We start from the raw sequence: 26,890 nt of genomic DNA, 5'->3' as shown, positions 1-26,890 counted from the left end.
TGTCAATCCAGAGCCTTGACTGGCTCCCATACATGGCGTATTCCTGCCCACCAGGCACTCCACGCTCCCCCTCTATATTTAATCCTTGTCATTCCCAACAGGAACAAAGTACATTTTCTTATCTACAAAAACATTCCAGCAAATAGTTTGATGGAAGGCAAACAGTTTGATACTTTTCTATTCTTAAAACTGATGTCTCTAAGTCCACTGGGAGTAGAAATCAATTACTTAAGTAACATTTCTTTTATCACTTTTTTCTCCAAAGGGGAGGGTAAAATAATGCAAGAGAAAAACCAGCTGGGTTACGGTAGTACAGAGTACACCTGGAGCTAAATTTAACAACACACATAGGGTGCAGAGAAGGGTTGAAAACCAGTGTTGCTTCGGCGTGCTCACCTGTGCAAGAGAAGTCATCCACTCGGATGTAGCCTGGGACACAGTCACAGCGATATAACCCAGCCAAGTTCACACACACCGTATTGGCATGACAGTAATGCATCTTAGCTGCACACTCATCAATATCTAAAGGAGACAAAAGAAGCAACATCACAGTTAGGTGAATGGTTGAACTTTATTTAGTGTGATCATCTTACCACGAAATTTAAAAAGGCAGACGCCCATCAAAGCTAAGAGAGAATGTAAGACACAGTAAACACAAAAACTTAAATGCAAATTCAGCTTATTCTGGTGCATTAGATCCCCTCTGGAGCTGAAAGTATTTCGAGAAAAGGGCATGGTGAGATGTAACAGTTAAGAAACCAAGAAGGATGAAGATTGAATTTGCTCTTATTAATCTCTCACCAAGGAGGATGCTGATTTAAACATCCAAAATCATTGAGTTCTATGTCCAGTGAGTTGATACCAATTAATATTTATTAGGTGTCTGCTGTACATGGTGTAGCTTTTATCAGAGAGATCAAGGGGATCTGGCCCTCTCTGCTCCTGTGTCTTAACTAAGACATGCTTTAATCCATCTGTTAAAAAATGATGGTGCAGCCAGTTTCTCCTATGTTGTATTGTGAATACAGACAACAGATGTCTAATGCAAACTGACATCTTTCGTCCCTTGACCTGGAGAACCTTCCCATGTGACAGAATAATGGGCTGATTCAACAAAAAGGATCTTTTCTCTCTGAAATGGAGGTCAGAGCATCACCTGCTTCCTCATAAGCATTCATGGTAAGAACTCAAATAACCTACAACCTTAAGTACAGACTTTAGTCCTTTCGGGAAGTTGTTTTCAGAAATGCCTTCTATGTTCATTTTACTCAGAGTGCTTATGGAGATGGAGAGGAAGGGACTGCAGCACAGCATGAGGACCTAACACAATGAGAATTCTAGTTCTGCTTCTTCCAGTTACTAGCCCAGAACGTGCATTTAACCATGCTGAGTCCCAAGGTTCTCATCAGTTTGTCATACAAGCCAGTTCTGAACCTACTGCTTTAGATCTTTAAATTCATTATCTAATGGAATCCACAGACAATTCCATGATCCAAGTACAGCACTACCCACATTTTGAAGTCTAGAAAATTGAGGCTTAGCGAAGTTAAACATGTGGCACAAAGTCATCCTGTTAGAATGTGCTCTACCCAGGATTTGAACTCAGAAATCGATCTCTTATTTACTAGGATTTACTTCATGAAAGCACCTTGAAAACGATAGTCAACCATAGTGTTGCTATTGAGGCAATCACCAAAGTCCTAATGCACTTCATGTGTAGAAATGGGATAAACACAACTATCCTGGGGCACCAGAAATCTCACTTCTCTATTTTAAAAGTAAAAGCAGATTGACTGATTTCCTAATAAAACACACTGAAATAAGAGCAGATTCTTTCCATGTTCACTAAAGATCTGTCAGCCCATAAATAAAAGTTACTGTGGAGTAACTGAGGTCCTAGAAGGACACTCACGGTTAGCAAGACTTCCTAACTGTCAGAACTCAACACCAGAAATTACTGAAAGGCTTCAGGCAAAAAACAAAGAGTTCTACTTACACAAGATCATGTTCTTCCAAAAATGGTCCAAGACAATGCACAATTAAAATAAACGGACAACAGGAATATGAAAACTACATAATAAGATTATATCAAGCTGGGGTATGAAGGGCACTCTCCCACGAACTGAAGACAGAATAGCAACTGCACGTGAGCATGAGACGTATGTCGTTCAGATCTTTCTGGCACCCAGGCATTAGAATTCTTTAACAAGTCGATACCTGGCATCATTTAAGCATTTTACTTCCCAGACCAGTGGATAGCACAAAAGAGGAGAGGAAAGGGGTTTCAGGAAAGGAGTAATGATCACTTCTGTCACCTGCTAAGAAGCCGAATAAGATCAAGACATCACTAAGCACTGGATTTGGCATGAAGTAGTTCACTGCTGACCTTGACCTAAGAAGAGTGGATTTGGGAAGGTGGTGGAGAAAAGCCTGACGGAGTCAATTAAAGATGGGATGGGAGAGGAGGGAATAGAGACAGAGAAACAAGGTCAATCTTTTGAGATTTTTTTTGCCATAAAGAAAAATGGGGTAGTAGTTCTGGGGAGACTCGGTGTCGAGAGAGTCTTATTTAAAGATGGGAGAGATCACAGTACGTTTGTACGCTGTTGGGAAGGATTCAATATAAGTGAGGCAAACTGATGATGCAGGAGAGAGAGATCATTGCAGGAGCCAAGTCCTGGGGTGAAGCAGGGCACAGATGGAATAGGTCATCTCTACAACACGAACAAAGCCAAGAGAAGGGAAGGCACAGGGATGGTTGGCATCTTCGGTGGGGTGAAGATGAAGTGGCTCTCCTTTGATTATTTTTATTTCCTCAGTGAAATGAAAAGAGAGGGTTACATCTGAGAATTAAGAAAGGGAGGAGGTATCAGACATTGAAGGCGAGAGGAGAAAGTATTAAATAGTCATTTTGAAAAAAAGGGAACAAACATGTACTTGAGTATATAGTATGGTGGTTGAGGAGCCGCTGTGATTTCTGATCGTGAATGAGTTAAGGGAGAGCAGTCAGCATGGCCATGTGTCTTCTCCAATTTCATTCAGGTATCTGGGGGCAGTAGAAGGGTAACTGGAAAGTTTGGTGTAACCAGAGCTGAGTTTTTATGCAGATAACATGGGTAAAGAGAGATACAGGGGAATTGAGCCTATAAAGAAAGAGGTAATGATAAAGATATAAAGGAATCTCAGCTACGGAGGAGAGCTGTGAGGACATGAAGATGGAGGTAGACAGTTGAAATGGACTGGGTGTTAGGGGTGGGCACTGTGCTGCACTTCTCAGATCTCACTTCAGAACTAAAGAACTTAATCCCCCTGCTAAGGGGAGTACTGCCTGCTAAAGATTGTCAGCTGTTATCCTTTTAGGGAAACTGTCCTTGGTAATGAGAGACTATATAGTCACAGTCACACTTTCATCCTGGGAGTGACCTACAACAAAGACTGCTTCACATTTACCCCAGCTCAAGATAATTCGAAAGGACCATCCAGAGTTCAGAGCACTCAATGAGACTGAGCTAACTTCTCCCTCTGTCCAATCCTGCATTCTTCCCTTCCCCAGAGGACTTCATCCCTTGAGCACTCCCTAATAACTTCCTGCATGCCAGCCTCCTCAGAGTTTGCTTCTTAGGGAATCCACACTAGAGCAGGAATCCTAATGGAGGCAAGGTGTGGTTACTGTGAGGGTACTAGAATGCATGAGCTAGAAAGCTAGGAGATGGGGTTATAAAGTTGTATGCTTGACATTAATATTTTGGAGCTGATTCAGTTATTACTGATTACAAAGTCTTTCATGCAACAATGGAGAAGTGGAAGAGGAGATCATTGTAAGTGAGAGACTGGGAATACCAAGAGAAGCCAGGCATTGGAGGGAGTTGGTTGGCATTAGTGTTGTTCTTCAAACATTACCAGTTTTCCTCCTTCTGGGCACATGATGCGAATGTACTTCCCCATCCTCTTCAAAGTTAAGCATAGTTATATGACTGGGCATGATGTCTGAGCAAAGCATACCACCTCTAGGGGGAAAGATTAAGAGCCAGCACCTGGCTGACCACATTTTCTTGTTCCTGCTTTGAAAAGCATGGAAGCAGAGAGATGGGAACATTCTCAGCCTGGGTCCCTGAGTGAGGAGTAGGCAACCAGACAAGCCTGATGAACGTGTTGCCTGAGCTAGAAATATGCCTGTGTTCATTTAAGCCAGTGAGCCCACCCTGACTGGTAGAGAGGTGACTAGGAAAGGCATCTCAAAGAAAGAGATCATTAAGCTTGATCTTGAAAGATGAACAGATATTCACCAAGTAGAAACCGGAGGTGGAGAAAGATCAGGGAAACTACGGAGGCTAAACTTTTTGTCTCTGTAGAGTTAGGAAGGAAGAGAATCATTGAGTCATGAACATTAATTAGCCTTCTACTAAGCCCTGAAGCAGAGGATGAGCAAAATGCCACCATAAACCTCACAGCCTGGAAAGACATTGAGCGAAACTTCTAAGTTCTACCAAGAGTGGGAGACCTTTTAACGGGGGGTATTGGACGTGGTCTGAGACGGCCAGAGAAGCAGTCTCTGTGGACGTGATGTTTCATCGAAGACCTAAAACAGAAGTGAAACAGGTGAAAGGGAGAGGAATAACATACCAGACAGAGAAGAATGTTGGAGAAGAATTAGGGGAAGGAGCTTTGTCTATTTAAAGTGAAACTGGCAAGATAAGCTCAGGCCAGGACCTGCTGAGCCTTGTGGACCACAGGAAGGAGTCTAGACTTTAATCAAGGTAGTGGCACAAACCAATTTCTGTTTTTAAAATATCACTCAGCTCTAAGAAGAGAATGGATTGGAGCTGGCCAAGCTGAAGACTAAATCACCTTGGTATTTTACTCTCAGAGATACAAGCCACACTGAACTCCGTCTCATTCTGCCAGGATGCCCAGACATTCTTTAAGATGAGAAACTAGTCAGGACTTGCCTCAGAGGCAATTCAGTCTTCAGCCCACGGGCCACAGCTGCCAACCAAGCTACAGACTACAATGAATGCTTCCCTGTCGTGGACCCTTGTCAGCTCCTCACAGAGAGAAACTCCTGGCTCATTTCCCTTAGGCCACTGGATAACTGATGAGAGGTATCTGCGTCATCTAGATTTGAAGGAGTTACTTGGCTGTAACAAGCTTATTTTGACTCAAACAGCCAAACCATCCCTTTGTTTCAGAGGATTCTAAGACCCTGAATAAAAACATTTTCAAAAACAGGACAAGGGGATGATTAGAAGAACCCAGGGAGAATTTCTCACATGGATTTCTCCAACCTTTACTCTCTACAAGTCACACAGGACCCCACGCCACACATCCCCGCTGCTCCAGTGAGATGTCTCTGAGCTGGTTTTATTTTCACTTCATACCATTGATAATTTGAGCTCTTGCAGATCTCATAATTTCCTGGTACCAGTCCAGAAAAAGACAGCACCAAAATAAGCAGAAAAGTTGACAAATGTACCAGAAAATTAAGCTGTTACAACCTCATCTTTGTTGCTTATCCCTCATCACGCAAACACAAGATATAAAAACTACCTGGTGGTGTGACTAATGCAGAGGGAAGGGGGAAAAATGGTCAAGTGTTGAGAGTTATCTAGCCGGGTCCCTTGAGGCAAGAATACAGAAGGAAAGAATTGAGAATTTCCCTGGTTTTCCGATGGGGCTGAGGATGGACTAGCAACACATGTGCCGAAACAAAGATGGCCTCTTCACCCTCAGGGAGAGGCACGACGCCGCAGAGGCCGCAGACGGTTGCAAAAGGACTCAAGAGTGCTTCAAAAGGAAATCTGATTATAGAAAGAATCAAAACAGAATTAACGAACATCTTCAGAGTTGAGATATCCTGAGAAAACAATCTTGAGAACGAGTGAGCTGAGATTTTTTAAATGAGCCTAAGACAAACGCTGCTTATTGTTCAGAGATTCTGAAAGGTAATGAATAATTACAAAAACAAGCAAACAAACCCCAGACAGAACTCCTGAATGAAAGAATGAACTGAGCTCACTGAGGGGCCCAAAGCACCAAAGATTTTAACCTGAAAGCCATCTGACCTTTGCCCAGGTGGTGTCAGTGCTCTGCCTGAAGCCGATTTCTTTCTCAAGCAATGGTCTCCCCAGGTGTGACATTCAATCCAAATCCAGGAGGCAACAAGAGGCTCAGCCTGAGGCTGAACCTCAAGGTGGGGGCTAGACACAGCTCTAGTCCAGGTTCAAGTTAAAGGTCTCAATCAGTCGAAGAAGATTTTATAAGAAAACCAGTTAACCTAATTACTGGAAGGATGAATGGGTTTATGCACCATTAGGCACAGGGTGATACCAAGAAGAATATGAGGTTCAACGTGTATTACCTCAGAGGGTAAAACTAGGAACAGCAGCCTGGCACCTGGGTAGTACTTCCTTCTCTGAGTACTTCTCATAGATGTCATTTCTATGTATCATACACTCCCAAGGTAGCATCTCGTCCCTCCATTCATTCTTCCTGAAGGAAGTAGGTAGCGCCATGTCATGAAGAGAGAACATGGCTCAGAGATTCTTAGGTCACTTGCCCAAGGCACAAAGTCATAAGCCTAAGAGCCTGGGTCTGAATCCACATGGTCTGACTTCAAAGTTGGCACTGTTCTCACTTGTACCATTTCTAGCCCTCAATAAGGATTCAATCCTATAACTCCGTTACATACGTCTGATGCTGGCAGGAAGCATATGGAAACAAGCAGATCTCCAAATGCTATGTCTGTGTGCAGTGCTGTTCCTAACATTTGTGCTGGCATTACACTCTGTTGGAAGAGCGACGCTACACCATATGCATCACTGGTTCTTTGGCTCTTTTAAATCAATCTTAACACTTTCACACTTTAGACTCCAGTGACCCAGAGCCCCAAACAGGTAGCAGCATTCTGCTCCCACCTTGAACCCACAGCTTGATACAGTCTCTATGCTGATTGCATAAGACCGATTGCCTCCTCCAGGATTAGAAACTAGAGACAAAAGGCCCAGTTGTTTTTTTCTTTTTAATACTTTCCGAGAAACATCTATAAACCCCACTGCAGTATATATCAGCTCGAGTATAATGGGGTTCGAATTACGATTCATTCGTATAGATTGCTTGTCACCTTTGAAATATTGGAGCTCATCTTCTGGTGGTCTTTTGAGGTAATAAAAATACATGATTTATGTCCCTCCCCAGGATGGTGAAGTAGTTTGTTTTCATTTTAAAAAGGTATACTTATGGACATTAAAATGAAACTTGATGTGGCATAATGATTCTTCATATATCACCAGCCTCCATCTGCATAAGAGTTCAGAGCAAACACAGACCCGAATTTGGCATTATCATCATTAAATTAGAGTGCAGGGTCTGGGTAGCAAAGATAGAAGCAAATGCAAAGAATTCTCTTGATAAAATAGTGTGATCTACTCAGACTTGTTCATAAGAATTTCCTAGAAAAAGGCAACATGGAGAAGGTTGGAGCTGGGAGGTTGGTGGGAGGTGCTTATGGCTACTTCTCCTGCAGATGTAAAAAGGAAACAGAATGGGGAAAGTAAACCAAGATTTACTGAGACTGTGTGTGCTCTGTTGCAAGCACTGTGGATATCCCATCTCTTTATTTCCATCCCATGGAATCGCATCAGAAACTACATACAGAGTACCTAGAATTTCAACCCAGGTCCCTGTGACTCTTCCACTCTGACTGCTGGACCAAGAGCACCGGATTGACAGAGTCAAGTTATATTCCTGCATTTTCTATTAACTAATTATAGCACTGGCAGGTCACTTTTTCTTCTCTAGATCTTGGTTTTCCCAACTATACAATCAGGAAGTTGGACCAGAGAGTATCTAAAGACCATCCGCCCACCTCCCATTCTAAAGTTCTTGACATATTCACGTTTTTTCTTTCACAGATCATAAAAGCCTGCTGAAGCACTTTCTCTTGAGCCACACCCTCTCTCCTCCTGTTTTGAAGAGCTTGCAGATGTTCCAGAAACATTCCCAAGACACAAGTCCTAGAGAATACTATTCAGATGACCCAAGTGTTCGCACTGTTCCTTGATACCTATTGTCAACTGAGTTGGCATCTCCCCTGAAAACTAAGAGCAGCTAGAACTAGCAAACATATATTCATACAAAAGCATGGATTTGGGCAAGTTCTCTATAGACAAGTTAACTTGCAGAGCAATTCTACTAGACTTTTAACTCCTGCCTTTGCAGAAATCAAGAGTTATAAAAACATGGTGGCATTGGCTAGTCAGTTGTTATATTAGAACTATCAATAGGCTCCCTCTGTGTCAGACTGGATATTTTTTAAAGTCTATATGATCTCTGACTTGAATTTATAAAAATTGAGTCCGGTAGACAAGATATAGATTATTATGCCCTATTTCAGATGAGAGAACAGAAGCCCAGAGAAGATAGAAACAGAGCCCCAAAGGTAGACAGATAATCATTGAGCTGATAACAAAATCAAGGTCTTCTAGCTCTGAAACTAGTGCTTTATCCAATGTTCCATGTTTCTCTATAATTATGTTTTCTTCGTGAAGGAAGGGGAGAAAATCAAATGCCTACAGAATCTAGGAATATAAAACAAATGCCTAACAGAAGCCAGGCAGAAGACCTATATGCAAAATATGTCCCTTCCACAAAGAAATATATTGTCTCTCGTTTTTCTTAAAACATATATCAATCTCTCATTTCCCTACTTCCAAGAACAACAACAACAACAACAAAAATGGTTCTCTCTTTTAGGGAGAAAGCACAGTGCAAGGCCAATGACTCATGGAAGGTGAGACTGAACCTCGGTGGTGGAAAGACAATAGCAAGAGTTCAGACTGTGAACAACCAGAAGGTAATGCCATGAAGGAGTAATAAGACATCATTGCATGGCACTTACTATGTGGTAAGCACAGTTTAGAAACATTCAGCAAACTGTCTAAGGTCACATAGCTAGGAGATGGGACTGCCAAGAAATGAATTCTGGTAGAATGGCTCCAGAGTCTCAACTCTTAACCCTCTAATACTACCTCTCAGAGATTGCGCTTGATCTCTGATCTTTCTAGAGAAGCTGCATATCCAAGCATTTAGTTAATTTTTTAGAATTTGTGTTCCTTGTTTTCCCAAACATTTCAAACCAAGCAAAATGTATCTATTGGATTCAACCCATGAATGTCTGTGCCTTAAAGCATGTTATCACAAGAAGCAAGGAAGAAAGGAGGAAAAGGAGGGAGGGAGGGAAAAAGACAAGAAGAAGGGAGGAGGAGGACAAGGAGGCATGAAGGAAGGGAAGGAGACAGAGAAGGGGAAGAAATGGTAAGACAACCTAGGGAGGTGCCTGGATAACTTCTATGGACTAAATTGTGCACCCCCTCCAAATTTATGTGTTGAAACCCTAACCTCCAATACGGTAGTATTTGGAAATGGGGCTTCTGGGGGGTAATTATGTTGAGATGACATGATGACAGTGGTGCCTCAAGATGCGAAGAGGCTCTAGGTAGTTTGCCCTTGCTCGCTCTCTACCATGTGAGGACACAAGGAGAACAAAATCATCTGTAGGCCAGGAAAACCTTCTCAAGAACCCAACCACAGTGACACTCTGATCTCAGACTTCCAGTCTCCAGTATGGTTAGTCAAATAATTTCTTTTGTTGGGGTGCCTGGGTGGCACAGCGGTTAAGCGTCTGCCTTCGGCTCAGGGCGTGATCCTGGCGTTCCAGGATCGAGCCCCACATCAGGCTCCTCTGCTATGAGCCTGCTTCTTCCTCTCCCACTCCCCCTGCCTGTGTTCCCTCTCTCGCTGGCGGTCTCTATCTCTGTCGAATAAATAAATAAAATCTTTAAAAATAATAATAATAATTTCTTTTGTTGAAGCCATCCACTCTACAGTGTTTTGTTAGGCAACTCCAAATCTAAGAAACTGACTCTTTAAGTTTCTGTTGCCTAGTGAAATGGATTTTTACATCATCTTTTAAGACAGCTGTCAAACAAATATGTAGCTTGCCAAATCAAGTATTTGCAGATTAAAAATCCAAGTAACGTGTTGGTCATCCCATGCATAGTAAAAAAGTCTTCCTAGAGTTAGTTACATACACCATAATGCAGAAATTAGGCTGTTGGTTTTCTGACATTTAAATGTATTTTCCAAATACAGCTATGTCAGATATTTGAAAAAATCGTGCCAGGATGTTTATTTTCCCTGCTGGGCTCAATGTCAGAATCAAATACTGTCATAAAATAGCATATCTCTGTGCCATTGGAAATCAAAGCATACCAATTTCTAGCTGACATTGGAAAAGCACTGTAAGACACCACCTTAAGACTTTCTTCCCAGCCTGGCATTCTGACCTTTGAGCGTGTCCATAACCTGATGTGGAATGTCTGCAAGGAAAGCAGCACAATGAATGAAAGTTAATTCAGTTTTGGCCTCAAGCTGTGCCCCAGCCTATCTGAATCCATCTGTATCTGAATTCTACTTCAGCCAATGGTAGCAACAAAACCTGAGTTCTTCAAAGGGGTCCCAGGTTTTCCCATGAATTGTGAGTCAGTCGGACTAACAAAGAACACACTGGAAATGTAGAAGCTACCATGGTCTCTGGCCTTCCCTACATTTGGGAAAGGAAATTCAAGAGGTATTAAGAGACTGCTGGATTCCACTGGCAGTAAAGATCCAAAGGTCAGTGGGATGTGGTCCTTGTCTCCTTTTACACAAAGTGAAAAAACAACTAGCCAATAAAGAACCTAATCTAGCAGAGAGACAGTCACATGAACATGAACCTTATTAGGGCAATCTAAGTCCTACTAGAGAAAGAAATGTCTAATTCCAACAAAGGGAATTGGGGGAAAATTCACCTATAAGATACCTGAGTCTTGTGAAGGCAAGAAGATGTCTTCATAAAATGTTGATGACCTTATTACTCATAGAACTGGGCAAAAATTCTGTATTTCCCCCACACTTTTATTAAGATATAATTGGCATATAACACTGTGTAACTTTAAGGTGTATCACATATAGATAGGATACACTAAAACACTGCAGAATGATTACCACCATAGCCTTAGCTTACACTTCCGTCACATAACCACCACATTTTTTGTGGCGATAAGATTTAAGATCTATTCTCTTAGCAACTTTCAAATACATAATATCATTAACTAGAATCACCATGCTGCACATCAAATACCAGGAACTTATTCATCTTATAACTGGAAGTTTGTACTCTTTGACCATCAAAAGATGAATGGATAAAGAATATGTTGTATGTACACATATATGTACAAAAGAATATAATTCAACCATGAGTAAAAAGGAAATCCTACCATTTGAGACAACATGGATGGACCTTGAGGGTATCATGCTAAGTGAAATAAGTCAGGTAGAGAAAGACAAATACTGTATGATACCACTTGTATGTGGAATCGGGGGGAAAAAAAAAAAAACAGCCACACACTGACAGAAATAGAGGCTAGAATGGTGGTCACCAGGGGCTGGGATGTGGGATAAATGGGGAGATACTGGTCAACTATTCTTCTGCTTTATGAAGATAAAGGTAAGTCAGCTGAGAGTGAACGAGATGAGAGAGCAATACCACCGGCAAAGTCATCTATATCCTCTTTATCTCTCACCCCAACTACTCTTTATAGTTAAGTAGAATTTATTGATCACTACTTTGTGCCAAGCAGTTTTAAGCACTCTGCATGTATTCATCTTCACAATTACCATACAGATAGGCACATATTAATATTTTTGTTTTATGGATGCACAAGAGGCTAACCAGCTGGAAGATGACCTTGGCATCTACTCTATTCTTCCTCTCTACAGGCCACCTGAGCTTCCCCCTTCTTAATAAGAATATCTACCTTCCTTGGTGAATTAAATAGCAATTTGCTGTAGTCACAATTGGCCAAATTATTTATTCACCACTCTTACCATGCAGTCCAAATAACGTGCACAGGCTTTAGTCTTTTAAAAATAAATGATTTGATGCCAGAACTTTACATCTGATTCGCTACAGCACCAAATTAACCAGTGATTAAGTACCAGACTGTGAATTGCACAAACAGGGTCCTGTAGACCAATGAGCAGGAAGTTAATGAACTCAACCTAGATTCAATAAAACCAGTACCTGTGTTCCAGCACCTATCTGTATAATGAATGACTATCAGCTGAATATACTCAGGAAGGCAAGCTACTTCTTGTGTGTTTCCTCACGTGGAGAGATTCCTTAGATGAAATAATCTTCTTGAACAGAAATCAACAATATTCCCAATTCCAAATTCTTACACATTTGACTGAATCAATTTACTCCAATATGAAAATCAAAACCATAAAGTATTTAAGCTGGTTCTTAAAAATCACCAAGTCCAGACTCCCATACAACACGATTGTTGAGAAAATACAAAAATGAATGGATGAGAAGAGGGGAAAAAATAAACATAGAATAATGACTCATAACCCATTTTCCTGTGAAAAAACAATCCAAAAACAGAATGAAAAATATCATTCAAAAGGGAGGAAATGGAAGACAAGCTCGTTTCTATGTAGTTCACTGGTCTTAAACTATTTTTAAATGGAAGAACCCTTTAAAAAAAAAAAAGATGGCTAATATTGTGTAGCTCTTACTAAGCACCAGGCACCACCCTCACACACACTAATTCATCTAATGTTCATAATAACCCTTCGAAGTAGGTTTTGTAGCATTCCAAGTGTACAGATGAAGAAATTAAGGCATGGAGTGACTAAACAACTTGCCCACGGTCACATAACAAGTAAGGGGCAGAGCTAGAACTCCAGTCCGGGCAGATCTGGCTCCCAAGGTGATGCTTTAATCCCCATGCCACCACTCTCAACTAGACTGAAATCACCTATAAGGGACGAAAAAAAGTGGCTCTTGGGGGAAGTTGTGATTCTCCAAAGGATATATATACATGAACAGATATATGGAGTATCTGTGGTATTAAAATTTCATGGGAGGGTGATAAGGAAAAAAACGTCTCAAAGACACCTTAGGGGGCAGATAATGAAAAAAAGTTCAACAAACACTGTTCTACACTGACCTGCCTCTATTTGAAATATTATCTAACTTGGAAGCCCAATATACAAAATAGAATTAAACACTACATCAAACTAAAAAGCTTCTGCACAGCAAAGGAAACCATCAACAAAATGAAAAGGCAATCAATGGAATGGGAGAAATATCTGTAAATCATTTATCTGAGAAGGGGTTAATATCTAAACTTTATAATATTCATCAAAAAATTGTATTAAAAAGTAGCCAGAAGATTTGAATATTTTCCCAAACATATACAAATGGCCAACAGGTAAAGGAAAGGGGCTCAACATCATTAATCATCAAAGAAATGCAAATCAAAACCACAAGGAGGTATCGCTGCACACCTGTGAATGGCTATTATCCAAGGGATGCATGCACCCCAAGGTCCATAGCAACATTTACAAGAGCCAAATAATGGGAACAGCCCAAGTGTCCATCAGCTGATGAAGAGATAAAGAAGATGTGATGAATATATATATATTCATCATATATACATTCATCATATATATACATTCATCATATATATATATTCATCATTATATATATTCATCATATATATATATATTTGGAATATTACTCAGCCACAAAAAAAAATGAAATCTTGCCATTTGCAACAACATGGATGGAGCTACAGGGTATTATGCTAAGTGAAATGACTCACAAAAACACAAATACCATATGATCTCACTCAAATGTGAAATTTAAGGAACAAATGAACAAAGAGGGGGAAAAGAGAAAGGCAAACCAAGAAACAGTCTCCTAACTATAGAAACAACCTGAGGGTCACCGGGGGTGGGGTACTGAAACTAATAGTACACTGTATGTTAACTGGAATTTTAATATAAATTAAGGGGGAAAAAAGTGTTGGAGAGGATGTGGAGAACAGGAAACACTTGTGCACTGTTGGCTGGAATGTAAATGGACAGAACCGCTATGAAAAACAGTATGGAGCTTCCTCAATTGAATTGAAACTAGAACTACCATATGACCTAGCAATTCCACTCCTGGGTATCTATCTGAAGAAAGCAAAAACGCTAATGCAAGAAGATATATATACCGTCACGTTCATTGCATCATTATTTACAATAGCCAAGTTATGGAAAAAACCTAAGTATCCATCAGTGGATAAATGGATAAAGAAAATGTGGTGTATATGATCACTGAAATATCACAGAAAACTCTTCCCATTTGTGACAACATGGGTGGACCTAGAGGGTATTATACTAAGTGAAATAAATTAGCTAGAGCAAGACAAATACTGCATGATCTCACTGATACGTGGAATCTAAAAAAACAAAACAACAACAAAAAACACCAAATTCATATAGAAAACAGATTGGTGGTTGCCAGAGTGGGGAGGGAGGTGGGTGAAGGGGGGGTAATCAAAACCTACAAATGTCCTGTTATTGGAAAAGGCAGTTCTGGAGATGCAATGCACAGCACAGATAGTGTATTTTAAAATACCGTTTTGCATTTTAAAAAAATTTAAGCAGGGCTGCTATGGTAAAGAAGAGGCTTAGGCATGTGGTCGGGATGAAGTGGAAAAGGCAAACAATCTACCTATTAGTTTATGCGAACAATGCTGCAATGAGGACTGCACACAGGTGTCTGGTCAAGTCCCTGTTTTCTATTTCTTTAGGTATATATTCAGGAATAAAATTACTGAGCCAGCTGGTAATTCTATGCTTAGGTTTTTGAGGAACCATGAAACTGAAACTGTTTGCCATTGTGGCTGGACCCTAGATGGGAGGTTTCCAGGGGTTGGGAGGAGGAAGAGAGGAGCCCTTATTGCTTAGCAGTTACAGGAATGCTGTGGGGTGATGAAAATGTTTCCAAAATAAAGAGGGGTGATGGTGGCACAACACTGAATGTAATTAATGCCACCAAACTATACACTTAAGAATGGCTAGAATGGCACATTTTTGGTTATACATTAAATTTTACCACAATTTGTCAAATAATGCAATGTATCAAAAATCAAAGATTTGGATACTTTAAATCAGCGGACTTTATGCTATGCGGATTATCTCCTAAAGTTGTTTTTAAAAAATGGGGGGTGGGATGGGGACGACAATGCCAAGGCTGCAATTCTCCTTTCTCAGGAAAGAGGAAACACGTATGCCCCTGCGTAGCTGAAAGTCACGGAAGTAGAAAGAAACGCGTGAAATCTTAGTCCAAATCCCAGCCTTGCTACCAATCAGTGTTACCCTGGCAAAGTCCCCTAATGTTTCTGAACTTGGTTTTACACATCTGAGAAATACAGTGTGTTTGTGAAGATTCAATGAGATGGTCTCATTACACACATATGCACCCTGCACAGCATATCGGACCTCAAGAAATGTCTTTAGCTGCTGCTTCTCGCTCTTTCGGTTAAAAGGTAGCCTTTCTCAGGGGGGGTAATCAGAAGGGGGAATGAAACATGAGAGACTATGGACTATGAGAAACAAACTGAGGACTTCAGAGGGGAGGGGGGTGGGGGAATGGGATAGACCGGTGATGGGTAGTAAGGAGGGCACGTATTGCATGGTGCACTGGGTGTTATACACAACTAATGAATCATCGAGCCTTACATCGGAAACCGGGGATGTACTGTATGGTGACTAACATAATATAATAAAAAATCATTAAAAAAAAATAAATAAAAAAAAAAAAAGAAAAAAAAAAAAGGTAGCCTTTCTCAACAGGCTACCAGGCCTGGCTCTCCTCTCTGGCCAGCCCTGGGGACCCCAGCAATAGTGAGTATCTCCTCAAGTTACGATCCCCTCTGCCTGTCAGGGACTCGTCCACTGAGGCAGCCGAGGCCCCTTGACTAGGTCCTTCACAAGACAAAAAGAACAAGGCATTTTCCTCCAAGGCCTGCAGCTCCCCCTCCGCACTGGCCACAGGACTGCCACCTCCTGCACAGACCACAATGCTTTTCCCTTCCCCTGCCTGAGAGCAGGTGCAACTGCTCAGACCACATGATGGTGTGGAAGGTCTGTTTTGGTGGAGGGAGGGGGAGACGCGGGGGGGGGGTGTTCTGTAAGGTCGTAGTCCATTGAATTGTGAAAAATGAAAATGTCTACACTTAAACACCAAAATGTATGCTTTCTGAGTGGAAGGCTCTTTCAGAAGACGCAAAATTAAAGAAGATTCTTGACTACGTTAAAGGCCGATAAAGATGCATTGGTCTTCCTTAGATAAACAATCTTGGAAAAGAAAATTTAAATACCCATGATATAGTAATTATAATAACGATAATAATAGCATTTCCTAGATTTAAAAAAGTGCTGAGATCCATCCTTTTAGATAGATATTGAGGTCTAATTTAGAGACATGCCTGAGAGCTGCCAACACATTTTTAGAATTTTAAAATACACCTCCCTCCACAGAACAGAGAGAAAGAGAGAGAAGGAGGGTGGAAATGGAATTGGAGAACACAGAATATCAAATGCTTATCTACGAAAATGTACTGGGTACGAAAGCTGGGCCAGAGCTCAATGACAGCCTCCTCCCTCAGGGTCTTACACACTTATGTCAACAGAGCACCTCACTCGAGGTGAAGATTCTTTTACCCAGTGGTACCAACAGGTCTCTCTAAAAAGCTCGGTTAGGAAGTGCCACTGGTCTCCCCAAGGACTGCTGCTGCTACTTTGGGTGGAGGACAGGGCAGGGACTTGTCACGGCGAGTCCTGAGGGACAGAGTGCTTCCCTGGGCCCAACCATACTGGGTGGGGTGGGTACAGAGATGAAGACAGCTTGGCCGCGGCTTCCACAGTTCATAAGTGGAGACAGAACACTGCACGCACTCTAGAGGAAATACGCGTGGAACGGTCACAGGAAAGTAATGAGCAATTCTGTGTAGCAAAGGGCGTGGCATAAGCGGTCATACAAAACACAGAAATGTCCCCAAGACCGATAAGAGGAGAAGTAAAACATGGAAAGGAAAGGACTATCAAAGGGAAGACGAAGGGCATGAAGACGACACAGGCAGGCACGTGACTTCGCAGCACTGAAAGGTAGTGGGGAACCACACAGAACTCAGGAAAGCGTGGGGAAGGGGAACACAGGTCAGATCAAGGCAGGTCTCGAATGCCATGCTAAGGAGTGTGCACTCGGTTCCTGAGGTCAAGGGGGATACAAGTGCTGCATGAAAATACAAGCTGCTTGAACGGTAGCAATTTGGGGGAAGGGGGCATTTAAAAATATTTTTATTTCCTTCTTAAATAAAACAGTAATGAGGTGTGTGCAGGTGTTGAGAGCAGCAATTCTAGACTGCTTAGCTCATTGCTTAGTTCTGTAAATGAATGAATAAAGTAACACAGACATATGAAAGGGTTTTACACTAGCGAATGATAGGATCACTGATGCGTTTTTAAAAGATCCTTCTGGCAATGTGCAGAGTATGGATCTGACAGGGGAGTATTGGTGATCACATTAAGAACAGCGCCAGTAGAACGGGGGTAGCAGTATGATTGCAGTGGGTCGGTAAGTGGAGAGGGTGCGCACAAGCTTGAGGCTGAAAGTCTACCTAGGGACGGGAGTTTGTGATTTTAGGGATAGAGCAGTTAAGTGAAAGCAAGACCAGGAGCATAATGAAGAGGTATGAGAGTAAAGGCGATTCTAGTCCCAAAGATAAAAATCTCCGAGGCTGGCCTTTTGCCCAGAACGATGGCATAGCTCCGCAAGGAGGTGAAACCCAAGCAGCTAGATACCAAAGACCTCAGTGAGTGAGGAGGCGTGGCTGGGGCATTTGTCACTGACAGCAACTAGAAGGGATAGCAGGTGTTAGGAGCAGATGGCCAGGACTTCAGAAGAAGATCGTGTATGAGGACGGAAGATATTACTCTTGATGTAGCAAAGCTGTCTTTGGAAAAGCCGATGCTATATTTGGGCTCCAAGGTACATTCGGTGTGGAAGAAAACGCAACCTCCGGTCAGAGAACTACAGCAGAGCTGTATCCCCAGAGGAATTCAAGAAGGCTAAAAGATGGAGGGACATTCTGCCAAGAGGTCGAGGGCGTTTGTTCACCAGGCAGCCGAGTTTCCAGGGAACACAGTGCAATGGGAGGAAAAACAAGCAGCAAGAAAGATCAGGTCAAAGGACACCCAACACAGGATTGGAAGTAGGCACTTAAAAAAGCTCATTGATAAGAAGTCCTGGCAGTTTGCACCGTGGGTCAAGATGACAGAAGTGAGGGAGAACAGCTCCCGCAGGCTCAGGAGCTGATCACAGGCAATGTCAAAGGCCTGGTGTAGCCGTTCAGCTGACAAGTACAGCCTTTGCCGAGGGACCAACCTGGATGCTAGGGAGTTTTTTGGCCAAGGAGGGGGCAGAACTAGTGGCAACTTGACCATGATAACTAAATAACCCCCACCCCCACCCCCCATCCCCAACAAGAGGACTCTGGTCAGGTGTTAGAAGATAGCATTTGTGGGTGGCAAGGATAACCCCTCTCGTTTGTCATCTGGAGTTTTGAGCTGGGGTCCTGCTTTCAGTGGGGTGCTGCAGCTGGCCTGAGTGAGCTCATGAGGTCTGACCATATGTTAAGTTTACAAAGCTAGTCAATGACATCACACTGGCAGCAGTGTTTAAGCCACGGAAATCAACAAACTCTACGAGCAAGGCCCTCTGCTCCCCAATCTCGGAACCAATCAATGCTAAACATTTAGCTGCACACCACTGTCTGCTCTGCCCTTGTTCCCATAGCTCACGGGAAACTCGACTTATGCCTCATACTCCGACGTGCTTCTCTACGCTGACCCTACCAGACCACCCAGAGGAGAACAGCCTCCCTGCCTACACTTCTGCACGGAGCCTGTACCTAGCTCCTTCACCTTTAGCTGTGCTCACCCTAGACCTCTCTCCGGGCATCCCAGAGCCTCCCACTGCCGGGGCCCCCCCATGTCCTCTGGCTATGAGGTCTCTGCATGACAAGTATTAACAGCAGATGCAAAGATTCGGAGGTGGAGCCTCTTTATACCTTGCTATTATGTATATGACCTTGGGTATATTCATTGCCTATTTCCTTTTCTACAAAATGGCTATTTTGTAGAAATACTCCCCCACTGGACTGTTTTTGAGAATTGATCAAATATATAAAATGTCTATAGATGTGTGCCTGGAATGCAGAAGGGCCTCGGCTTTCCTGATTCGCTCTAAGAGCCAGAGACGGCTGTTGCTGTTACTGGAGCACAAAGCACTTTCATGTGCCAGACACTGTTCTAAGCTCTTCGTACGTATTAACTCGTTTAATTCTCACTAGAACCTTAGGCAGGAGCAATGCTCATCCAGTTTTAGTGATGGGGAAAACTAAGGCACCGAAGAGTTTGGTAACTTGCTAATGATTATTCAGCTAATACCTGCCAGAGCCAGCACCCAAAGCCAGGCAGTGAGCATCAGAGTGCTGCTGAGTTAGCACTACAGAACTAACCGCTCCACTGCTGAGCTCTCTGCCCCACAATCCCCATCCCCTACTCTCTTCCCTCCTACTCGCCATGGAAATTCCATCTGTCTAATTTGCCATCAAACCCAAGTCCCTATTGAGCCAAATTCCGAACTACTGTGACCTAGTAACAGACTTCCACCTGAAGAATGATAAAGCTCTTCAAAAAATCTTATGTTTAGGGGCACCTGGGTGGCTCAGTCAGTTAAATGTCTGCTTTCAGCTCAGGTCATGATCCCGGGGTCCTGGGATTGAGCCTGCTTTGCCCTCTCCCTTTGCCCTTCTCTCTGATCATGCTCGCTCTCTCGCATGCATGCTCTCGCTCTCAAATAAATAAAATCTTTAAAAAAAAAAAAAAAGGAAAAAGAAAATCATATGCTTAAAAACAAATTCAAATCTTATCACCTAGGAATACTGGATGCCACTGGGCATGTGCTTCCTTAAACATGGGGTGTTCTACTCACCTGTCCTTTTAGCAAACATAGACTTACCATCCAGAGCCCATCCTTAATTTCCCTCCACAAAAAAAAAAAAAAAAAAAAAAAAAAAAACACGTGCCTTTCCATCCTCTATTTTTCTACTGGGTCCCCCTGTGGTACCCTGTACACATTATTCCTGATTCAGGACCTACTTTGATAGAACTACCATATCTCCTCAACTTCTATTAAGTTAACTTCTGTAAAGTTGAATTTTATCACCATTGTTTATCTATTTGTCTACTCCTCTGCTGGCCTGATTTTTTCAAAAGCAAATGCTATCTTACATTTATCCTTCACACCCATTACAAACAGTACCTAATATCAACTATGGGCTACATAAAATCTGAAAACATGTCATTGAGGATGAATAACTGGATGTATTGGTACCTGGAAGGATAAAAGCAATGGATAAAAACCTAGGATGAGTATCTTAGATACTAACATAAAAGTCAGAATTAGAAGCATGGTCAGATAAAAATTGGTCCTATAACGAACACTTTTTCTACTGCCCAGTTCCTTCATCGAAGGCTTAAATATTTTTTTTAAATATTTGCCTCTAAAATTGAAAATGAACCTCCACAGATTATCACCCACTCCTATCTATGGTCTTGTGCATTTGCTATCAGCTTTAGAAATAACCTCATTTATTCACTAAGTCCCCTTTCTCACATAACGGGGTTATTTAAACCAAAGTTATACGAAGGTCAGTTTTCAACTTAGCTGGAAATTCCTAAGGTGTATTTTATAACGCTCAGAAAATGTTCTTAAGTCTTTATCTAAGCTTTTTAAACAGTGGGGTAAAATCTATTGAGTAATGTGATATATTTCCCAGGCCCCAAAGAGGTCTTCCTTCAGAGAAGGGAGTATTTATTAGTAAGAAGATATTTGGTCACAAATGAACTGCCAGATGTTGGCTAAGATACATTGTATGTCATATAAAAAGAGCTACAATTTACTGAATGCCTATTATGTGCTAAGAAATGTGCGTTCATTGGTTTAGTCTACATGATTCCACTTTATAGCAAAGGAAAGTCAGGTTTGGAAAAGTTATTTAATTTCCTAAGACCATATGACTAGCAAGTAGCAGAGCCAGGGTTGCAATCTGTGTTTATTTTGAAGTTCCAGCTCTTTCAATATATGATTCTCATAAAAAGATTATACCTAATAATTGAACAACTGGCTGGGAGAGAACATATTACAATAGCATTCTTCTCACCAGAACCAATAGATCCTGTATCTGAGTGAAACTCTGTGATCTGTCTCCCAAAGACCTAGAGGTTTTGCCTCACATCCAAATTCCATCTAACAGAAAATATCCTCCATCAGACATACTCAAAGATGTTGAGATGTCAAAGCACTACATTGTATACCTGAAACTAATGTCATGTGTCAACTACCTTTCAAAAAATAGAAGAAGAAAAAGAAGAAAAGACATTTGTAAAGGTCCATATGAACCTTTCTTTCTTTCTTTCCAAAGAATTTATTTCTTTTGCAAGTAAGCGGGCCCAAGAAAGTCCAAGTTTAAGAAGATGTTCTCTACACTAATGGTACTCCTCTCATCCCTCACTTGCCCTTCTCAAAATATCAGGCCCTTCCATGAGCTCAAGGCCGCACAGCTGGAAAGGGACAGAGCCAAGCCTGAATCTCAGACATGATGACCTCAAGGTTCACTGCTGTTTGTCAGAAATATGCCACCAACCCATTAACCAAAATACCTCTGTTAGACCTGGAGAGAGAAAGCAAATCAGGAGAACCCCAAGGCCTCTTTCCATTATTTATGAGTCACATCATGGCGGTCCTCTGCTCTCCCTCCTAGAAAGGGGTGTTCACCATAACTTTCTCGCTTTCATCCACACTATCACCCACGACAAACGGTGCTGTTCGATACTGTGAAGATGAACCAGCCTTTATAAACCCGGCTGAGACCAAATGTTTCTGGGCCATTTAACACCCATTCGTAGGCCGTTTGTCTTCTTTGCGGACTCTCTTTATTTTCTCTATCACTGTACATCTCAAACTCCAAGAAGTGGCAGAACGGAAGTTGAACTCCCATAGGAGATGAAGACAGTTAATGCACAAATACACCATGTTCCATGAGAAGCCCTGCTTCCCCCATCCTCCACCATAGCTAGAGAGAAGTGAGCCTTGAGAAACTTCTTGCCACAGCAGTCCCCTCCCCCAAATAAGAGCCATCGGGACCATCTGTCTATAAAAAACACCTCCTCAGCCCATATTTGTTCCAGCCAATAACCACCACAGAAAGCCTTCCATCCCTAACACCGGACATTCCTTCCTCATTGAAAATACTCCCAAAGTGCTCTCTTGCTGTCAACCAGGGACCGTCAATGCTCCGGAACAATTACAAAGTCTCCCTCACTCCCCAAATTCCTACCTTAATAGAATGCTTGCCAATCAGACACTGTCTCAGCCTTTCCTCTTTTTACTCTATAAAACTGACTCCCCTTTGTCAAACTTTTCAATCCTTTGAGCAGAACTGAAAATAACAGCAGATGTCTTCCCTTGCCACGAGTGTATGAATAAACAGCTTCATTTGTTTTGTCTTGGACGTAGTTTTGTTTCCTACAGAATTTATACAGTTGGCAATACTAATATGCATCATAAACAAGGGGTCTGATGCAAGCTTTATAACCCATTCCTTCTGTCCACGAGAAGCAGCTGCTAAAAGAGGGATGGCGTGGTCCAAAGGTGGGAAAAGATTCATCCGCAATTATTTTTCATTCTAATCTAAGTGATAATGTTATTTAATACTGTTGAAATTTTTAGATGTATTTCACTTTAATTTTTTTTTATACATGCCCTTTCACCCACCTGAAAGATGGGAATAAAAAGTGAGATATGTTAATATAATTAAACCAATTTCCATACGCTCAACACACATATGTTCTTCTGCAATCTGTTAGAAAGATTCTGCTATTGGTCCAGGATGAACACAAGGTTATGATACATGAAAATGAGTAATTCCTGCCTTACCATTGCTTTACTTGGAACAATTACGTTAAAGTAGCTGTCACTCAGCGTTTCAATCTATTTCCCATCCCCCATCTGTTTAGGGGCTTCACTTCTCTTTTTATCTCAAACTCTTACACCAGCTGTGTCCTGTCTCTGCGCTGTGATATTGACTAGCCTCTCTTTAAATTCACATAGATGCTATCTTCAAATGATAAATCGGAGCAGGCTACCCATATAATTGACCTCAAATTCCCCGTGCCCCCAACAACCTTTAGCTGTGGCATTTGGAAGGACTTTGCACCTCTTTGAAAAATTAAATCCTGATGAGAATTCTGATGGGAAGATGTCTCTCCCTACCTAAAAAATGCTGCAAATCTCCCAAGAAGTGTGAACACTGACCTCTATAACCATTTTGAAGATATACTTTTAAAAAATTAGACGTGAGCTGTGAATGCAGTCTGAGGTAAGAAACTAATACTCTCTCACTTTGCAGCTGGAAAAAAAAAAATGTATTTACTTGACCTGTACATGAAGTATAAGATAGTGTGAAGGAAAAATGACTTGTTGCTATCAGTACAAATCGTTGAATTTGTCTAGCTTATGGGTACAGCTTACCCAGGAAGAGGCAATGAGTTGGTAGAGAGAACGTACAGAGGCTTTGGGCTCAAACGCAGCTTTTAGTCTGGGCTTACTCACTAAATGTGCTGCTTTAAGCAAATACATTTATCTGAGCTCCAGTTTCCTTACACGAGAACCTAACTCTACCTTGCAGAGTAATTGTGATAATTAAAGATAAAAAATGTACAACAAAGATGCAGAGCTACAGAAGTACTCTGTTCATATTAGCTTCCATCAAGATGATTATTTTGCCCAAATTCCATCTATTAGCAGCAGTTAAGAATGACCCGAAAAGTCTCTCAAATTCACCTACTCCAAACGTAAAGATAACATTTAGCTAAATGAAAACACTAGTGATCTTAGTGGGCTGCAAAATCAAAATCCTCTTATTCTAAAAAAGGTCATAGGCCCAAAAAGAAAACAACTGTTTCACACCACACAGTTCATTGGTTAAAAAGCTAGAGGATAAAAAAAAGGGTACAGAGCACACTTTTCCTTCTTTCTAAAGCTTTGGCCTTTTTTTTTTTTTTTTTTTTTTTTTTACCTTGGGAATAGTCACTCAACTTGCATTACTGAGAGCAAAACAAGGGGGTGTGGGCAGGTGCCAGGGTGTGACACAGCCTTTGTCTACAAGTCCATGGAGGATAAGGTGCCTCCCACAGACAGAACTTACCGAGGTTCCCGAATCTTTCCATTTACTCCTTCCAACAAGCATTTCCTAAGCAAATACTGCATTTTAAACATGGAGGATAGAAAGATAAAGAACAAAACAAAACAAACAACAAAAAAAACCTACATCAGCTTCATGGTATTCCCACTTCCAACTTTTGGCCTTCAAAGTCCACTCCTCCCCAAGCAGCCTGAGCCAATTTTTTTTTTTTTTTAAACCATGGAATCAGATCATATCCCTCTCTTACTGAAAACTCTCCTTTGCTTTCCTTTTATATTTAGAATCAAACCCAACTGGCTTCCTGTGGTCCTTACATGACCTGACTCACACCTGTCTTTCCTACAATTCTGTCCCAAATTCAACTCCACACCAAATTTCTATCTGTTCTTTGAACATATCCAGCTCCTTCCTGCATTGGGGCATTTCTGGTTCTCTCCAAATAATTTATCTAGAATAATCTCGGCCCAGAGCTGGTCCCTTCTCATCCTTCTGGTCTTGACTCAAAGGTCACCTCCTCAGATGGGCTCCCTGAAGACCTGGATAAAGAAGCACCTCCCCCAGTCATTTGTCATCTTCTACCACCTGAAATACAGGTCTCACTCATTTGTCGTGTTTGTTGTCGTCTCTTCCAACAGCAGGTAGGTCCCATGAGAGTAGGAATCTTATCTTTCTTGTTCACCACTGTATTCTCAATTCTTAGACTATCTAACGCATGATAGGAACTCAACAAATTTTTTTTTTTAAGATTTTATTTAATTATTCGACAGAGAGGGAGACAGCCAGCGAGAGAGGGAACACAAGCAGGGGGAGTGGGAGAGGAAGAAGCAGGCTCATAGCGGAGGAGCCTGATGTGGGGCTCGATCCCATAACGCCGGGATCACGCCCTGAGCCGAAGGCAGATGCTTAACCGCTGTGCCACCCAGGCGCCCCTCAACAAATATTTTTAATTAATAAAGGAATGTATATACACATGTTTAGGAATAGTACCTAACAGGTGTTTATTTTTATGTGTTATACATGGTTATAAGCATATTACCTGAAAGACCTCCTTTAATCTTCACACTGTAAAAGGTAAGTACTTCTTATACTCATTGTATAGGTGAGGAAACTGAAGTATAGCACTTCTAAGTTCTAGTCCAAAATCACAGAGCTAATAAAGGGCAAATCTAGGATTCAATACCAGACGGCCTAACTCTGGAGCATGGACCCTTAATTGTCACTGGAATAAGGAGAAAGTCCCCGACGGTGTGTTAACCGGTCTGTATTTATGCATATGTTGCCATCAAGCCCTCAAACTACAGTACTGCAAAGAAAAGATTAGTTGCAAGCCCCAAGTGCACTGCCCTTGTGCCATAAGGACAAAGGGGGTCACGTACAGCAAGATATAAGCAGTCTCTTGTACTTGCATACCACTTGCTAACAAATGACATCCACCTGGAAATAACCACGGTTCCTGTACCCACTTGATATCCCAGCACAACTGGCCCAGCAAACTACCATTCCACCTTGGGCTAGAAAAATCCTTGATCCTCATATAGGAAGCCAGACTCTCATCCCTGAACTATGCAACTTAGAGTCAATCTCAATCAATAAATCAAGCTAGCAATACACTAACACCTTTTGAGCCAAATGCTACATTTAGAATGTATTATCTTGTTTCAGCTTCTCAACAATCATATGCTACAGGTGTTATTCTAATCACTCTATCATTAGATGAAAAACTTGGTTGAACGGCCAGAAGGAAGAGGAAACTGAGGTGATAGATAAGAAATTCACCTTGACAGTCATATACCCAGGACCTCCAAGCTCAAGAGCAGCTCAGAAAACAATCTCATTGCTAGATGCAACCACAATCTTGTACAAAAAAAGGGAGATAAAGGCACCTCTTCTCAAGATGCTTCAATGCCATCTACCTGAAAATCACTATAACGATACAAATCTACAGTAACTACAGTGAGAACAGCAAACTCCCTGAAGTTTTGCAAAGTGCAACCTGCACTATCATGAGTAATGTTCCTGCCATCTTTCTTTTTTAAGGCTGTTAGTATTTTTTCAAAAATGAAATTCCAAAATAGGATTATAAAACCTAATAATGCTTACCTTATACAAAATAACACTTTCAACGTAAACAGTGTGTGTTCATTGTGTCATTGGCAATATAATTATTTTTAAGAACTTGAAGTATGTTAATTTATAGTACACTATACAGCAGTGAGTCAGGTAATAAGTCCCAAGTTTAAAGTGGTAGGAGAGAAGCATCCTTCCAACGCTGTCAGAATGTCTCTGTTACTGTAGGCACGGGGAGATGCCTACAGTCAGAATAAGAGGTCATGTAGGAATAGGCTTCCCACTCTGTGATAGGCCCAGAATCCTACCACAATTCATGATGTAAGTGCAAATAAGAGGCGTTCTAAGAAGTAGGGTGTACTGTAGTGACAGTGGCACCGTAATGGGTACAACCAGCAGTGTGACCTAAAGTTTTTATTGTCTCCAAGCAACTTTTTCTTCCAAAAGTGTCTTACAGAAGGAAATTCAGCAGAAAGTTTGGGAAGAGTGATCCTGGCCTGGGAAAAACCCTTCCTGTAGCTTCTGACCTCAAGTTCATCTACTGCCTCAAACGATAACAATCTCTAAGCAACCTGCTGTCCACGACCAGTTGCCCACCACACGCCTAACCATTA

General features: G+C 41.6%; 1 protein-coding gene across 2 annotated transcripts in view; it reads right to left on the bottom strand.

Moving 5' to 3' along the window:
• NELL1 (neural EGFL like 1) overlaps nucleotides 1–26,890 on the bottom strand; it is an 823,559-nt gene that overhangs the window by 432,812 nt on the left and 363,857 nt on the right. For both annotated transcript variants that reach the window (XM_045808610.2, XM_045808609.2), the window contains exon 13: nucleotides 397–522. In XM_045808610.2, the coding sequence (XP_045664566.2) occupies nucleotides 397–522 (126 nt within the window). The remainder of the gene's footprint in view (nucleotides 1–396; nucleotides 523–26,890) is intronic.

Source organism: Ursus americanus, chromosome 24 (genome assembly GCF_024610735.1).
Source record: "Ursus americanus isolate L20-20 chromosome 24, mUrsAme1.1.p, whole genome shotgun sequence".
NCBI lineage: Eukaryota > Metazoa > Chordata > Mammalia > Carnivora > Ursidae > Ursus > Ursus americanus.
This window is presented reverse-complemented; position numbering and strand designations above follow the sequence as displayed.